The 18,595-nt window shown below is 43.7% G+C and overlaps 1 protein-coding gene across 1 annotated transcript in view; it reads right to left on the bottom strand.

The window, feature by feature from the left end:
* Positions 1-329: 329 nt before the first annotated feature.
* The window catches only part of Ism1 (isthmin 1), an 81,062-nt gene continuing 62,796 nt past the window's right edge, over positions 330-18,595 (bottom strand). Inside the window, exons 4-6 of the mRNA XM_052183740.1 lie at positions 13,119-13,262; positions 8,981-9,070; positions 330-1,930 (exon numbers count right to left, since the gene is read on the bottom strand). Coding sequence (XP_052039700.1) covers positions 1,413-1,930; positions 8,981-9,070; positions 13,119-13,262 — 752 coding nt within the window. The 3' untranslated portion in view covers positions 330-1,412. The remainder of the gene's footprint in view (positions 1,931-8,980; positions 9,071-13,118; positions 13,263-18,595) is intronic.

Below are 18,595 nucleotides of genomic sequence, written 5' to 3'. Positions count from 1 at the left end.
TAATAATAACTTTCATTGTAAGTAGTTCTACTTATTATTTGTATTCCTTTGTTTTGTCTGGAAGTATCCTTTTCCATCTTAAATCTTGGTTCTAGCTTGATTTTCTTAGTTCTGGGTAAGAAAAAAAATTATATGTGTGCCAATTAGCTTGAGCTAATTGGGGGGGGGGGGCGGAGAGATGTTCTTAATGCTAAAGATGCTATGACTTACCCATAAGTCCATCTGTGAGTCTTCTATTCCCTCCTAACTTGAAGGCTTCTCCTCAGGAAAACCTTGCTTCACTTGGAGTAGTTACAATATTTGGATCACAAATCAAGGATGCGGCAACACATTTTATTATGATTTTATTATATATCTCTTTCCCTGGAGTTTTGCAAGTAAAAGGTTGCATAGGAACCAACTCTTCATCTGTCCTCAAGTTCTACCCCACAGAAGTGGATCATCTCATAACTGCATGATGCACAATATCCAATGACTCAATAAATACTTTACAAAAATAATGCAGTTTTTTTCTTAAAGTATAAAAAAGTAGGATTTTCCAGACTTCAGCTCCCATCACTACCCCCCCCCTTTATATTTATTTACTGGGAATATATTTTTGGAGAAAAGTTGTTCTATTAAGATAAAATAGACAAAATGGGGCCCCTATTATTTTTCAACTTGTTTTGTTTTTTCTTTGGAAAGTGCCACTCCTGGCTTTATGCCTGAACTTCCTTCAGTCTTTTGAGCCTGTTAAGACAGAGCAGAAATTCTCCTGCTGGGACTCTTCGGTACAATTACGCTGGTCATTTACTTTAAAGCCATTTAAAACCATGTCTTAGATTTGACTCTACACATTCACTTACTAACCACCTCTTGCTTAATCTAAGACAAGGAAGTCTTGCAATCTGTGACAGCAGCAAGCACCGCATGACTGAAGAACACCTGCTGCAAGGTGGGTGTTTCATTGCTCTGATGCATTTCCAATGCAAAATTCCTTTTCTCCCAATTCCCCTATGTCCTTTCCCTTTTGAACTCTCTCAGAAGCAATTAAATAATTTTTATAAGGACAACTCCAGAGAAAAGGTTAAGCTTAAATCACATTTGTATTAAATAAGTTATATATAAAAAACCTGCTTATAATGTTTACAACCTCAGTCTCTGTGCTCCTGTGCACTGGATGGAGGTGGGGACAGACTCATGCCCACTCTTGCTCCCAGGTGCCTCTTCTGCCCCCACAGCCATTAGGAGGACTTCCAACATGGTCTGTAGGTGCTAGACATAGTGGTCACCCAGACCTGGTGCATACCCCTAGCATACTTACAAAAATATTCATGTGGAATATACAGATATACAAAAATTGTGGATAAAAAGAACCGGGTGACAGTTGGCAGATCAGTGCAGTGCATTTGTGTCTCCAAACCAGTGGTGCTTTAGTACTCCCTGGCTTCTTGGAACTGTTTAATGTAGTCTTCATCAGAAGGGCTCTCTGTGCACTTCTGTCCATTATTGGGAGGCCGGGCCTCATTATATCTGCTCCAGTCACCCTTGCAGATAATCCAGGGCAGAACGTCCACTTTGTAGTGAAGCTCAGCAGAGAACTCAGTGCTGATGAGATTGGGTGTGCCTGCCCCTTTGCCCCTGGTAATGAGCTGCATGTTGTCCCCATAGCAACAGTGTTGGGCAGCCAGTGTGGTACTCTCCAGGGACAGCATAGAGCGGATGCAGTACCGAGCTGTAGGCTTGTAGATCTCTAGTTTCTCTTTGGGCCCACTAGCATCTTTCCATCTGAAGTCCTTGTGCTTGATGCGGTCAAAGATGTCAGCTGTGCTGTAGGCCACCTCAGTAGGGTAGGAGCAGGGGCAGCTGGGCAGGTCATTGATTACCTTGTGCATGTATTTCTTTAAGAACTCACTTTTGCAGCTCATCCATCGCTCACAGCTGTCCATGTCTGAAAAAAGAACAAAAACAAAAAACAAACAAACAAACAAAAAAAACAAAAACAAAAACAAAACTCTTAGCACACGCTAAACTTTCTGGTAGGAGGATGGAGGACATCAACAGTGTTCTCCATTAGCATCAGAGACTCTACAGGTACCCCCCGACCATCAGGCACGGTAGCCATTCTCCTCTCCCAGAACTTGGCAACATCGTTTATAAGACATTTTCCCAACATTTCACTTCATAGTATGAGATATTTTCAAACACAGAACAGCAAAGTGAATCCACTGGTCGAATGACAACCGGCATTCTATCATCTATATTTAGCTGTTGGTGCATTTGATACACCTTTTAAAATTTTAATGTAGAAACATGTTATTATCTCTAAATTTAAAGCATCTTCAAAAAAATGTCCAAACTAAACCAGATGTCAATAACCTTCCACATTAAAACCCTCAAACATAAAACAACAACAAAAAAAGAATATCATAACAGATAACCATAGCCTAATTATACATCTTAACAAAATCAGAGAGCTATATTGAATTTCCATTGTAAGTGGCAATATGGTGGAAAGGCCTCAAAGGAACATTTGCAGAGTTGAGTTTATTTTGTATTTGCCAGTCACTGAGTTGTTTAAAACATAATCCATTCCCAATAGCTGGAACTTAATTATTACTATATGCCAATTCATAGGCTAAGATGCCTCAAAGGGACTGAGAGTGTGACTCGGAATCCAGAGGTGACATGTTTGTTTTTTAAAGCATTAAGAAAAACTTGGTTAGCTGCAAACCCTTAAGAATTTATGGATTCAAATTGTAGGTTGGTCAAATACTCCTTTTATTTGGTTATAACTCAGTGGTATTAGTTTTTTTCTCTTTTGGGTGTGGTTTTAACTAGTTTTCTTGTTTTTTGTAGGTTTTGTGTTGGATTTTTGTTTTTAAGATAGAACTTAAAGTTGGGTGGGTAGGAAAGCGGAGATGATCTGAAAGGCACTTGGAGGAAGGGAAGAATATGATCAAAAATATTAAAATTTAAAATTTGTTTTAAATAATAAGAATAATTGGAATATGGATATGTATATGTGTATGTATGTATGTATGTATTTATGTATGTATGTATATGTATGTATGTATTTTGAGACAGGGTTTCTCTGTGCAGCCTTGTAACTCACTTTGTAGACAAGGCTATCCTTAAAATCAGAGATCTGTCTGCCTCTGCCTCCTGAGTGCTGGAATTAAAGGCATGTGTTACAACACCTCACTATGGACTTCAATTTTTGCCTTTCTTTAAGAACTGAAATTTGAACACTGCCATTCTTGCATTGCCCCTTGGGAACAACTGGCCAGAATGAGGGTAGACAGTGACACTCTACTTGGACAGCACAGGAGGGTCCCAGGTTAGCCTAGTCCCTGCCTGACTCAAAGTCTTTCTCATGGTCCTTCAGTTGTTTGGGTCAAGATGAGTGTAAGCTGTCAAGACCAACCTTTAGTTTGGTCTCTATCAGACTCTGAGGACAAGATGCCAGTAGAAACGGACACTGGGGAAAGATAGCTAGAAGGGAACTTGATACAAAGTCGGGTTCAAGCAGATGTGAGGAACAAATGGAGTGTCTCACTGTAACCTAGGAACTCAGAAAACCCCTTCTTATGATTCCCACTCAACAACAATGGCATACTTTAAAAAGTACTTAAAAAGATAAGCCCTGCTTCTCTAGAGGCCGAGGCAGGAGGATCACAAGTTCAAAGCCTGCTTGGTCTACAGAATAAGTTTAAGACAAACCTGGTATAGAGAATAAGTCCAAGGCTAGCCTGATATACAAAAGGAGTCCAAGGCCAGTCTGGACAACTTAGTAAAAAGTAAAATAAAAAATAAAAAGTAAACGAGGGGTTGAGCACATGAGCAGGATCAATGTCCGGGCTTCAGAGGACTTTGTCCTGGAAAACAGCGACACTCAGAATGTTTGGCCTCCTCCCATCTTTCCCTTCCTGAAAGCCCTTGTCACAGGGATTTAGATGAGACTTGTGGATGGTCTGTCTCTAGGGGTGATGAGCTCAGACACAGACCTTCCTTGTTTCGCTCATGATCAGCTGAACTGCTTGCCCACACGGATTGATCGGAACAGTATGCACATTCGCAGAGCTTTACTCAACGGCTCTCCTTTCTTCAAGCTCTGCCCCCTCCCCTAGGGTTGGGCCTTCACTCTGCTGAGCTAGCACACAGCTTTTCCATCAGGCTTCCTGCTGAAATTAGGCTGGCTGTCCAAAGGGTAAAACACCTTTCAATATGCTGTTCTACATCACCACACTTCTATCTCATTTGCCACTGTTATAGTTTGGAGCTGAAATGCCCATCAAGAGCCCATATATTGAGAGCATGGTCCCCAGCCTGTGGCACTACTAGGAGGTAGTGGGGCTGATAGCCGATAACGGTGTGTGCAGTTGATAGGCATCTTGGGACTACAGTCCCGTTCATCCTCTCTTTTCCCTCCTGGTTTCCACGAGGTGAACAACACCCTCATCACCTGCTCACAGTGATGTTCTGCTTTGCTGCTGGCCCGAAGGCAACAGGCCACAGACCATGCTCGGAAACTAGAGGCCAAAATAAATCTTTCTTCCTTTTAAGTTGTTTTCTCTTTCAAGTATTTTTTTTCCCCCACAGTGACAGAAAGCTGACCAACGCATGCACCACTGGGCTCTTTCTGGCTTTATTTACTTCTCCATAAAAGAAAAACCCTGTTTGCCTAAACCTAGACATTCTTCTGTTGTTTTTGAGACAGTCTCACAGCGTGTCCCAGGCTAGGCTGGAAGTCGCTCCAGCCTCTGAAAGCGAGGATTACAGGCATGTACCACATAATACTTGGCCCTCTTGTCTTAAAAGAAAAAAAAATAAACAAAACAAACTGAAAACAAAACACTTCGAAACTGAAACAACATGTTGTTTCTAGTAGGTAAGTCAAGAATAGTTTTGGGTACAAGTCACATCGTGTTTGTCATGAGCCATGGTAGGGCTGGTACTGGCCTGACTTCATCCTCAGGACTCCTAGAAGAGAGTCTTTCTGTGTACTTTGCTGACCACCTCTTGTCATCCAGGTCAGACTTGCCCTGCAGGGCAAGCTGGGAGACTGTCTCTGGCTCTCCTGCTGGGTCCCCTCAGCTGAGCAGTCCCTGTTGGACAAGGCTTAGACTTGTTCCATTTTCTTCCTTCCCAGTCCTCCTTTTCTCCTTCCTCAGGTGTCATACGGTCATCTTGCATGTCCATTCCAATCTGGTATGTGCAGAGTTCAAACTGATACAAGTTTCAGTAGCAGTAGTGTGAGGACACAGGGAGAAGGCCTGCAGCTAAGCATTAATTGTAAAAACCAAACTTCAGCAGTAAAAAAAAAAATCTGATGGGGGACTGAAGAGATGGCTTAGTATATAAAGTGCTTGCTGCAAAGCCTGAGTTCAGGTCCCCAGTACTGATGAAAAAGTTGGATGCAGTGAGCATGTTTGTAACCCAAGCGCCGTGTGGGTACTAGAGACATGGAGATCATGAGGGATCTCACGCACACACGCACACACGCACACACTATGCACACACACACACATACACACACACACACACACACACACACACACACAGAGGGGGGAGAGGGATGATTGGGTTGGAGCTGAGGATACTTTCTTTCCCTCTGGAGTAGAACATACAAGAGAACAATGTTGTTGGGTATCATGCAATTGAGATCTTGTTCAGTTTGGGCTTGTTCAGAGGCCCCTAGGGAGCCATGGCACTCAGCGAAATATGTATCAATTGAGCTGTGCAGCAAGAAAATTGATCCAGTGCTGAATTCAGTATGGTATATTAATGGTAAGAGCTGAGGAAAAAATATGCTTGGTAGTAAGAGCAAGTTGGATCAAGAGGAGTCAGAACTGCTGGACTGCAGTGGCTGTGAAGTCTGTGAATAATGCAAGTAAGGCAGGAGAAAGGACTCCAGTCATTTTGGGGCCAAAGGCGTGGGAGGCTGGTATAGTTATATATGGGATCACATGGTCAGGACATGGGGTCAGCTGGGATGGGGCACACATCCCATCAGTTAGATGGGGAAGTGGGGGAGATGGTACATTTCTCACGAGTCTATACAGAGCTCTGGTATGAGATTAAATTCTCACCTTAACCTGGCTGGGATAAAAGCCCAACTTCTTAGCAGCTTTATGACAATGCATTTCAATTTGCTGGGCTTCTGCTGACCAGATGTCAAGTTGGCATGAAAGGAGGACTTCTCCAATGAACGTGGGATGGAGTGGCAGTGGCAGGGAATGTGAAGTGAAGAGTGCCCTGTCCTGGGGAGGGCCAGATGGCATGCACGCTGGCTCCTCTTTTTCTCTGAGTTCTAGGATTTCTCAGCTCTGTCTTCTTGTCTGTCACTGAGAGTGGGACAGTTCCTTTCTGGGTAGTACCTGGCAAGTCACAGGCTCATCTTGCAATGAGCCTTCAGAAGCAAACTTTAGGAAGCTTGTGGAAATGGCATTCTATTTTTCAAGGTGGGAGACTACTACAATTCATTTGCCTATAGAACATTTGTTGACCTTTTTTCATTTAAAAATGTACTTATAAAGGGTATTCAGTGTGATGGGCATGCTTCAATTTGGCAGATAATTGACTCACTGGATTCTGTAGTCATTCTGTAAGATGTACTCCTGCCTCATGCCAATTTCACAGATGAGAAAACTCAAGGCAGTGCTCGCTTAAGTAATTTGACCATACTGCAATCTAGTGTTCCCAGCCTGCTTTTCTCATTTTCTGTTTGCCCTTCTGTGTCTTCATCCCATGATGCTATTATTCTGATACACATGGACCATGCCAATAGGCCTTTTACAGCTGCTTTCTGATTGCATTGCCCAGTGGAAGGACCAATCAATGGACCATACAGAGGGAAGATGGTGAGGCTAGAACGTTTTGCTGGTTTCTCTCTGCACGTTGCCTGTATCCTTTGGGGAAGCTGGGACTGTGGTCAGATGATTCTCCCTCTGAGCTGTGCTTGCTGGCCCTATAGGTTCCATCAGATCAAGAATAGTAAGAGTTCTCCGGTGTTGCCAGGCCTGGGTTTCCTTTTTGGTTTAAATCAACACTGCTCATAGTTTTAGAAATGGTCCCTCACCAAATCAAGGCCAATTGTCTACATACTCAGTTCATTTTTGCCTGGACTCTGGTTGCAATAGGTCTACTCAGTTCTGGTATCCTTAGCTATGCATTAGATGTGGCCTTATGGCTTGCTCTGTAGAAAAAGGTAAAAGGCCTGTGAAATGTGATAGGAAGAGGCAGGAGAAGTTCTCTGTCCCCTCAAAGACCTCAGGCCTTTAAAGTCAGCTTAAAAAATGAATCCAGGGAACCATTCTTGTAGAAGACTGTTGCTAAATAAATGCAGTTTCATTGAGTGAAGTGAGGGGTGAGTGATGGCTCTAATAACACAGAATTTCTAAACTGCCCTGAGTTTGACTTACAGAAACATTTGAATAGATTTTATTTTAAAAATAAATTATTAACAAGTATTATAAAAATGAAAGTATATTCTAGCTAAACCAAGATCTATCTTGAAAAAAGATCAGCCCAACAGTTGGTGTTCACTTTAAGGTGATTAAGATGTGGCTGCCCCCATTGTTCAGAAAAAAAATGTTATTAGTTCTTTGAGGATCTTGTATGATATGTTTTGATCGTATTCATCACTCCACTCTTCCCAGAGCTACCCTCCTTCCTAACCATTCAACTCCTCCATTCTCCCATCAAGACCAATCTGAGTCATCCAATGTTCTTGGCTATGTGGTCCTCAGCCGGAGCATGCTCCAGGTACCAGAGGCCACCCTCTTAGAGAACACTGACTGGCTTTTGTCCCAGGAGCTTTCCCCTGTGGATACCTCCTCAGAGCTGGGGCTGGAGAGAGGAGGCAGGAGGACTGCCCTACCCACCCAACCACTGGTGAGGCTGGTGCTGATGCTGCTTACTCTTTCTTTTCATCGGAGTGCTGGCACCATTTTCTTTTCCATTCTTTGTCTTTCTAGACTATTCTACTCAGACCCTTGACTGACTCCTGCAGTTCTCTGAGAAAGAGAAAATTACATTTCAAAATAGCTGGGTGAAGAAACTAAAAGAGACTTAGAATGGCTCCATTTTGTCTGAGGAGGTACAGCAAACTTGAGATAACAAAAGAATTTTCAGGGATGAAAGAAGTGGGGCGTAAGGAATCTTACTCTTTTCCAACACAGACTGGTATCCAGAAGTAATTGAGGTTGTGCCGAAAAGCAAGCTTGCACCTGGGGGAATGCTTTCTGCTGTGTTCATTCAGGTTGTTGCTCCCAAGCTAGCACTTTCTAGTAGAGAAACGAGAAACACACACACACACACACACACACACACACACACACACACACACACTCACTCTCACACACCACACACACACACTCACTCACACACCACACACACACACTCACACACACACACACACTCTCACACACACTCACACTCACACACCACACACACACTCACACTCACATACCACACACACATACTCACTCACACACCACACACACACACACACACTCACACACACTCACACACACTCACACACACACACACACACACACACACACACACACTGAATTTTTCTTTTAATGGAAAATTTTAATGGAAAGTTCTTGCAGTGCAAGGAAGTATAAAATATTGAGAAAATTTTCTTCCCCCTTCCTTTCCTCTGCTGAATGCTTTGTGAGGACAGATGGGTAGTGGGTTTATTTTTTGCTAGGGGGAGGGTGGCCTCCAGCCTGTCTCTCACTTTGGAGGCTCTAGAAGTTTCACACAGACCTGTCCTATGTCTCAGTCCAGTCTGGTGTCAGAAGGGTGAGGTTGCTCTCTTTCTTGCTTGGAGGCTATTCAGTGAGCAAGAAATATGTTGCGAGTAATGGACCTCAAAGGGAAAAATGAAACATTTTCTTGGGTCCAAGGATGGCACTGCAAAAGCAAAATGAATCTCCAAAGCACTGAACCAATATTTGGATTTAAAAAAGAAAGAAAAAAAGGCTCTTACCAACTTCAAACAACTTGGTGGCATTAAACTCCTCGCTTCCCGCAAGCAGACTCACTTCAGTGGCTGCTGTCTTGAAAGTGTCTTCAATTCCTAAACACAGAACAAGAGCTCATTTTCCCCCAGTTATATGGAAAAATACACCATCCCCCCACCCACCCAAATACAAAACAAAACACCTGAACAAAGCCTTCTTGTATTCGTTACTCCTCATGGGTAGAAACTTGCCAACAGAGGAAACAGTAAAAAGCAGGTAGCGGTGCATAAAACATATTAAAACCCCAGATACTATTCACAGCTCGAAATCAGATCCAAATGTGCCTGCATGAGTTCCCTGGATTCAGCCATGGCCTTGGTGATGAGGGGTAAGGATTGGCGGGGTGCTTGTAGCTGTGTGGTGAGGGACTAAGCCTCAGAGGGCAGAGTGCTCAACACCTTCTTGTAAATGGCCAGCTGTCTGGGTTTAAATCATTCCTAGCTGCATGGACCTGGGCAGGACATATCATCTTTGTGCGCCTCAGTATTCATTTCTCTAAATTCAGATCTGATGCCTCTCCCTTGCAGAGTCAATTGAGTTACAAGGGTGAAGTGTGGACTGAACACCTCCCAAAGGGGAAGTAGAAGTGTGTTTCCTGCTTCATTGTTTAGTTTTATTCCTCCTGATGCTTCAGAAAGGATGCACAGAGCAACCCCACCCCACCCCACCCCATTACTTACTCTAAGGAACTGAACCTAGTTTGCTGTAAACCTCTCAGATCCCTTAAACCTCCTGTTCGAATTACCATACCTAACTAGTTTCCTTCCAAGCTGGAGCTCTATGCAAGCTAAATCACGAGAGAAAGGAAAGAGCAGAGGCTGGTAGCACTATTGTTAGGGAATTCTAGCTTTACTGCTGGTCATGACTGGATGTGCTTTAGGAGATCACTCTGATTTTACATTAGGTCCTTAATTGACCTAAGGACATGGCTATAAGAAATAATTTTTTTCAGATAGATACTTTATTATTTTTTTGATTGGATATTTTCTTTATTTACATTTCAAATGTTTTCCCTTTCCAGGTCTCCCCTTATCAGAAACCCCCTATCCCATCTCCCTTATCCCTACTTCTATGAGGGTGCTCCCCTTTCCACCTACTCCTGTCCTTCCACCTTAGCATTCCCCTACACTGGGGCATCAAACACACTTAGGCCCAAGGGCCTCTCCCCCCTCTGATGTCCAATAAGGCCATCCTCTGCCACATGTGTGGCCTGCGCCATGGATCGTTCCATGTGTATTCTTTGGTGGGTGGTCCAGTCCCTGGGACCTCTGGGGAGTCATAGCCCTTCCATGGGGCTGCAACCCCTCAATTTTATGTGTGTGTGTGTGTGTGTGTGTGTGTGTGCGCACACACTATGTGCATTCTGGTGCCTGAGAAAGGCATCAGATTTTCTGGAGTTGGAGTTTCAGGTGGTTGTGAACTGCCTGACATAGGTACTGGGAACTGAAGGGGCAACAGGTGCTTTTAGCCACTGAGACATCTCTTTCCAGCCCTCAGGGAACATGCTTTTATACTACATTATCAAACCTACAAGAACTTGTCTATTCCATAGTTACTTCCAGCAAGACAGAGAGTCAACAAACCAAGTAAGAAAGGAGACCCTGCTAAAAGTAATCATTCCTTTCCAAAGGGTTTGTTAAACTGGTACCCCTTAGAGCAGAAAGGCTGAAAGACTCAAGTGGGCAAGGACAGAAGAGAAGATGCATGTATGAGGGATGCTGACCGCACTGTTCATAGTGGTCCTGGTACCCAAGAAGGAAACAAGCAACATAGCAGCAGAGAAGAGCCTTTCCCTGACAAAACATCCACATCTGTCTTAGCTCTGTATCCTAGCTCTGATCCAAATACAGACTCTATAACTCAAAGTAAAATTCTGCCTTTGTCAGTGAGTGGCTGAGTTGGAGACCTTTCTTCATGGCGAAAGAGAAAGAGTGTACCAGTTAAGGCCATGGACTCAGGACTCAGGCATCATGGGATTCAAACTACACAGATATTATTTGTTGCTGTTTTCCACAAATGCTAAACAAATATGCTAATAAATTTCTGTTGCATGGGGCAGTTTTGAGAATTAAATGATGTTAAAGAATTTTAACATACCTAAAATCCATGGACATTTGATTGGTACTTAATTACCCAGAGCACTCCTGTTCTTTCTTTATGACTATCTTTTTCCTGTTTTTCTTCAACTCCTTAATCTTTACCTTCCTCCCACCAGTCTCTTCTCTCTCTTCCCCTCCCTTCTTCTCCCCTCCTCTCTTCTTCTCTCCCCTTCCTCTCTCTCTTCTCATCTTTCCTCTCTTCTTCTCCCTTCCCTCCCCTTCCTTTCTCTTCCGTCCCTTCCTCGTACTTTCTCCTATTTTTTGCTTTCTTTTCTCTCCTTCGTTCCTCTTTCTTTTCCTTGGCACTAGAGCTCTAATGGGGGGGGCACACACGGGTAGACAGAACTTCACTTCTCACCCACATCCCTAGACAACCTTCCTTCTCTACAGCTCAATATCCTTTTGATCCTTTCCTTCATGTTCTCCTTTTCTTCTTCACATCCCTTCCTGGGTGTCTCTTCTTCCTACCCCTGTTAGTGTTATCATTTACAACTTTGAGCCTACCAAGCTAAAACCCACTTGTCAGACTTCCGCCTCAGGTCACTGCAATGAGCACAGGGAAAACTGGGAGAGGCAAGACGCCTACAGGGCTGACCTGGAACCAGAGCCACCACTTCTTACATTTCAGCTCCATTTTCTTCGCCAGCCCTTTGCCAGTACAGACCTCATTCCAGCCGCTCCCCCTCCCCTCTTTAGAAACCCCTTTGTGCTTCTACTCTCGTTTTGGTCCAAATGTCTCTGGATTGAGAATAGAATGTCTGGGGTAGAAAAGGGAGGTCTGGTGTATAGGGATCAGATTTTCTGTCTCTTGAAATTTCTTTTAGATGAAGCCACTTGGAATGTGTGGTTTCTTGAAAGGGCCCAAGGTATTATTGTAGGCTGGGATTCTGCCTGGCAATTGGGAACACAGTAAAACTAGGCCAGGCAAAGATAAGCTTTGTGTAAAGGATCAGGAGGCACTTAGTTTAGGCTCTGTGGGCCACTAATGGTCCTGGTTGCCTCTTCTCCCCCTCTGCCTCCTCCTGTTTGATCCCTCTAATAATGGAGGCATCTATACCAATAGGCCATAAACTACTTTTTGACAAACCACTTTAACTTTGACAACCACAGTCATAATTATTGTTTAGTCCCAACATGATTCCTCATCAAGTTATCAATTTACTTCAATTTTCAAGATACTGATACTATAGTATAAGGTCACAATTAAATGCTAAATTGCCCCAGTTTGTTCTCTTGGAAGCCTTGGGCAACTCTCAGGTTTTATTGACAGAGCTAACTTTATGTTTTTCCTGAGAATGAGAATTCACTTGTGATGGTTTATATGTGCTTGTCCCAGGGCATATAGTGCCAGTGGCACTATGAGAAGGTGTGGCCTTGTTGGATCACTGTGGGGATGGCCTCGGAGATCTTCCTTCTAGATGCCTGAGAATGCCCAGTCTATTCCTGGCTTCCTTAAGAAAAAGATGTAGAACCCTCAGCTCCTCCTGCATCACACCTGCCTGGATGCTGCCATGCTTCTGCCTTGATGACAATGGACTGAACCTCTGCACCTGTAAGCCAGCCAGCAATTAAATGTTGTCATTTATAAGACTCGCCTTGATCATGGTGTCTGTTCACAGCATTAAAACCATAACTAAGACACCACTCACACTGGCTTCCTTATCAGACATAAGTATCTGTTTTCCAATGAGTTTTTCAAGTCATGACAATCCCACATCAAAGGTCCAAACTGACCAGAGTCCCTCCTTCAAGTTAAATGAGTACAAGATGGCACAGCAGTAGTCATAGGAGCTGCGCTTGTACTTAAGACAGCAAATTCATCTTCTCATCCACCAAGTTCTATCAGCTGTCTCTAGCTGTCCCACTCTAGTCAAAAGATTTATGAGGAAATGGTTTCCTCGCAAGTAATTTTTCCAGTTTTTAAAATATAAATGAAAAAACCCAAAACTAACAAACACACAGAAAAACCTTTCCCTTGAACTTGGAGCCACAGCCCCACAATTACCTGGGCAGTTTGGACGGTCACAGGTCCTGGATTCTGTGGCAATGCATGCATAGCCACAGGAACGGGTCCGTTTCTGGCTGCCATTTCCACAGGTGACGCTGCAGACAGACCAGAGACTCCAATCCCCCTCACCATCTGTGGAATCTGGAAGGGAGCCAGGGAGATGGTCACCATCCCCGCCTGAAGAGTTCCCGTGTCTCCCTTGCTCATGTTGCCTGCTGGCTGGGCATTCTTCTGCTTCAGTATTCTTGCTCTTAAAGGGACTGGGTACAGCCTGAGCTCAAAGGTTCACAGCTGCAGGTTCACTTTAGAGATCAGCTTTGTGAAGGCTGATAGGGTTGCAGCACTGTCTCGATCTGTATGTGACTGGAACCTAACCCCTGGGACATACCTTCTCTCCTTGTGGGGTGGAGGGTAGGGGAGAGAGGAGAGGAAGAGAGGAGAGGCGAAAGGGAGGGAGAGGAAGAGGAATGAGGGAAGGAAGAGAAGGGGAGGGGAGGGGAGGGAGGGAAATAGGGTGAGAGGAAGAAGAGGAGAGGAGAAGAGGGGAGGGGAGAAGAGGAGAGGAGAGGACAGGAGAGGAGATGAGAGAAGAGGAGATGGTAGGTAGTGCGGTCTTACTTTGACCTACTGGCTTATAGTCTACTTGGAGCTGGTAAGTCCAACCATCAAGATGTTCAGGCTAAACATATTTAAGAATGATTAGGGACTACAAAGACATTTGACAGTGTAAGGGAGGTTTCCAATCCTTTCCTATAGAGACTGAATGTAACTGACAAGCCATAAAAAGTAGCATTGCCCAGTGGTCAGCACTTCCTAGGTGTCTAAACCATAAAAAAGAATGACTGCTCTATTTTCAGGTGCCAAGAATAGAATGATTTGTTATACATCAGGAAATAATCAATATATTAATAGTAAATGTAGAAATAGCCTTTGAAGTCATTATACAACATATGGCCAGTGAATATTAGTTAAACTCTCACTATATGTCAAGCATAATTCTAGGTATGTGAGGTACATTGTTAAGAACAGTTTTCAAGGCTTCTCACAATGGTGGGATGAACAATGAGTATAAAATAGTAAACTTCATAGTATATTAGAAGTTATGAATAACATGGGAAAAAGAAAGTAAACCATACTAGGGGGAGGTGGGCGGTAGGCTCATTGTCAAGACTGAATTTCTCTTATCAGAAGTAAATGTTAACAAGAGTCCTAGAGTGTGGGAGCTTGCCCAGGGTTATTAACTTAAGAGAAAGGAAGGCTTGGCCTATAGCATCATTCTTTTGCTCTCTAAAACATGACTCTTCTCCAGTAACACCACTCCATAATAATTTCTCCTGGCTTATACACAGCTTCCAACAGCCTTAGGGCCTCTGTGGGTGCCAAGCATGGGGCTACAGTCATGTACCTTGAAGGGATGGGATCCCCTTCATTCATAATAGGTTGTGGTGGTGGTTATTACATAGACCCAGCAAGAATGTTCTCCACACGTTTTCACCTGAATCTTGGGTCCTGTGCCAGTTACCAAGGCTGTTGTTGGTGCAATGCTCACTCTGAAGGCACCTTGGGCTATTGTAGGGCTTCTGAGTCTTCTCCGCCTAGCATTCAGAATTGGTGTGTGTGTGTGTGTGTGTGTGTGTGACATTGTGATGGCCTCTTCTCTAACTGGATGGAAAACTTTCTCGTGCCATACCTGCCCTCGGAAGCATCGTCCATCTCTATCTCCTTCCATCAGGCTGATTTTTTCCAAACTTTGATTTCTTCTAAGACACAGTTTTCCAACCACACAGCCAAACAGATGTCTGGAGCTTATGTTTTACATTAGGGAACTAGGCATCATTTTTCCAGTGTGAACCTCTCTATTGTCTCTTCTGAGGCATCTACCCAGCATGGCTGGATAGTCAAGTTGCTTCCAGAGGGAGAAAAGTTGGAGACAGAATAGTGACTGCTGCCTCCCAGACCTCTTCAGACATGCTCGCAATGATTGCATGTTTGCATGCTTGTCAGTGAGGCCATCTATGTGTATTTAATTATATTACATGTACACACACTACATTTTATCCTGCACATAGAGACAGGGATAGATTTTGTTAAAGGGAGCAGGAAGAGGCACAAATAAAGAGTCTTGTATTTTCACAACATAAGAGATAGGATAAGCTTGAACAGCAAACATTAAGTCATACAAGTAGTAGCCATGTCACTTGTGAAGGGAATGGCAGAATAAGGTAATATCCGATGAGTTCAAGTGCTGGGCGGTGGTGGTGCATGCCTGTAATCCCAGCACTCTGGGAGGCAAAGGCTGGCAGATTTCTGAGTTCAAGGCCAGCCTGGTCTACAGAGTGAGTCCTAGGACAGCCAGGGCTATACAGAGAAACCCTGTCTTGAAAAAACCAAATCCAAAAAACAAATTAAAAAAAAAAAAAAAAAGAAAGAAAGAAAGAAAAAAGAGTTCAGGCATTCCACTGCTTGACTTTATAAAAGCTAAAAAGGGCTTCTGCTATTCAGAAATCTCCTATAGCCTTTCTTTTTCCATAAACTCTTCACTTATCAATCATAAATCAGGAAATGCTCTTACACACACACCAACAGGGCAATCTGGTGGAGGCAGTTCCTCAGTTGAGGTTCGGTAAGGTCAACAACTTATGGAAGGGAATATCACTCAACTCCAGGTCTTAGCTCACGGTGAGATCTGGAGCTCATATTGGAGTCTTCGCATAAGCTAGACATTTCCCTTTGGTTTTCCGGATCTTCATGACTATATTGGTTTCCTTTTATTACTATGGTGAAACATTGACCAAAATCAACTTAGGGGAGAAAGTGATTTATTTCATGTCATGACTCATAGATTGTAATCCATCACCAAGGGAAGTCAGGACAGAAGCTCAAGGCAGGAACTTGGAGGCAGGAACTGAAGTGGAAAACAGGAGGAGCACGGATTCCTGACTCATTCTACATGCCCCACTTAGCCTGCTTTCTTAATCAAGCCAGGACCACCTGTGCACAATAAACTCTCCTACATCAATCATATGTCAGGAAATGCTCTCACACCCATGCCCACAGGGCAGTCTGATGGAGGCACAATTCTTCAGCTGAGATTTTCTTTTTCCAAGTCAACTCTGGCTTGAATCAATTTGACAAAAGCAAAAACAAAAGAAAAAAACAGCAGCAACAACAACAACAAGAACAAAACACCACACAATGACTAAATGCTAATGCTGCATTAGAATATATGAGAAATGATGCCCATAAATCCTTTCTCCATGTCCATTTCCTTGGTTACATCTTTTTAATATTGGTTCTGGACCACGCGATTTTCTTCAATCATTGGCATTATGGCAAATAGTTTGCAAGCATGGGTCTGTAAAATGTCTAAGCACGTAGACTTGTCTTTTTTAGATGGAGGGAACTATTCTACTACCATGTAAAGAGCCCAAGAAAACTAAGGTCCAGAAGGAGAGAGGCTCTAGCCATCTCAGCATTCCTAATTATCTAGCTGAGCCCCATCATTGCTACTGGGGTCACTGGAGACTGGTCAGCTCCAACCAAGTCAGCCCACCTCAGCCCAGATGAACATTTCAGTCAACCTGAAGACTCCTGAGGGAGAACCCTTCTTCTGCTGTTTGAAGCTGCTAAATTGAGGCATTAGTAGTTTCTTTGTTGTTTGTTAAGACATTAGCTAACTATGCAGCCAGTGCTGGCCTCAATTCATGATTCTCCTGCCTCAGCTTTCAGAATGCTAGGATTTCACAAAGTAGTTTCTTTTAAAATCTGTTAGTAATATATCACAAAAATCTATCCTAAAATGTTATCTAGAAGCAGACATCAGGGACTTCATCTATTCTACTGGAAGGTGGCTTCCTTCATATTTTTAACTGCTCACAGATTAGCCACATGATAATTCACTTCTATCAGGGAGTAATCTCCTAGGAAAATCTTTATTGTTTTGAGCTTCTGTCACACACTGGTCCAGATCATCATCCAGCAAAGACCTTTCAGGGGGTTCCTATTACATGAGGTCAAAGGGCAGAATAAGGATTTCTGGATGGAACACATATTTCTGGGGAAGAAATCCTCTCTGTTTTAAGGCCAGATGGAGGACACTGTAATATATGCAACAGAAGGTAAACCTAATTTATGATGCTGGAAACACAAGTGAGGACACTGTAAGTCAGCGTGACTGGGAGGGAGTGTGATTCTGAGAAGAAAACAAGCCTTGGCCACAGTGATTACAAAGACAAGAACAGACTGTTCCTGAGAATATTTCTGTGGCATTTTGACAGCCCCAGTGACATCAAAGAGCTCAAGGAAGGAAGACAATGCTCTGCGTGGTAGTCAGGTGAGAGCTGCAGTTCAAGGATGCTATTTGGGGTGGAAAATCTTCCTTTTATAGTGTTGAGACAGTCAAGCTTTGCGGGCCAGTTCTAGTATAAGGGGCATTGAATTGACTGGGACTTGTCTGGAATCGGTCAGTGGGAAACAAGAACCACAAGTCCTGGATGGTCTTTCAGCTCCCAGGATAAGTCTATGGCAGGAAGAATTAACCTCCTTTATGGGTAAGGAAACTGAGGCTTTTCCTAAAAGCCAAGATACATAGGGATGTTCACATAGTTCAGAATCAGCACATCTGGAATTGTATCTGAAGTCTATCTACCCCCAGTATATCCTGTTAGCTATTCTGTTATTCCAGCAACATCGTTCTGGCCAAAGTTAGTGAAGGACTTTCGGCAGCAGGATGAAGGGGCTTAAAAGGGGGGAGTATAGGGGGTTAGGTGAGTGTGGCTAGACGGCGTGGGGGAAGGTGTCCAGGCGGGCCCTTGCCTGGGCTCCTCTGTCCCTGAGGGACCACAAACACACAGACATGGTATAAAATAGAGTTTATTGGGAGTTAGTGGTAGAGAGAGGTAGAGAGAGAGAGAGAGAGAGAGAGAGAGAGAGAGAGAGAGAGAGAGAGAGAGAGAGAGAGAGAGAATAGAGAGAGAATAGAGAGAGTGGATGCCGGCCATGACCACGTGGAGGGGGGGAAGAGCCCCAGGGGCAGAGAGGTGAGAGAGTGTGGGAGAGAGGAGAGCAAAGAGGGAGAGGAGGAGCAAGTAGCCCCTCTTATAGTAGGCCAGATCTTTGGGGCGGGACATACCTGGCTATTGCCAGGTAGGTGTGGGGTGGAGCTTAGACAAAACCCCAACAGTTAGTCATTGTTTTTAAGGCATAACTAACATAACATTACAAAGAAAACTCCATGAAAAAAAATCACTGCAAAATATTCTGCCATAATTAGACCATCACAAGTTAGACAATTTCAAAGAGTCGAAACCTTGTGACGGTACCAATAATCAGTACCTAGGCAACTCCACTATGGTCGGTTCAGGGCACGGGAAGGCACTGTGGATCGAAAAGTACTTGCTTGGCTCTCTGTTTGAAATGCTCAGTGTCATCCTTGTATATGGACTCTTCTATGGCTGTGATAAGACACCATGACC

Source organism: Apodemus sylvaticus, chromosome 5 (genome assembly GCF_947179515.1).
Source record: "Apodemus sylvaticus chromosome 5, mApoSyl1.1, whole genome shotgun sequence".
Taxonomy (NCBI): domain Eukaryota; kingdom Metazoa; phylum Chordata; class Mammalia; order Rodentia; family Muridae; genus Apodemus; species Apodemus sylvaticus.
This window is presented reverse-complemented; position numbering and strand designations above follow the sequence as displayed.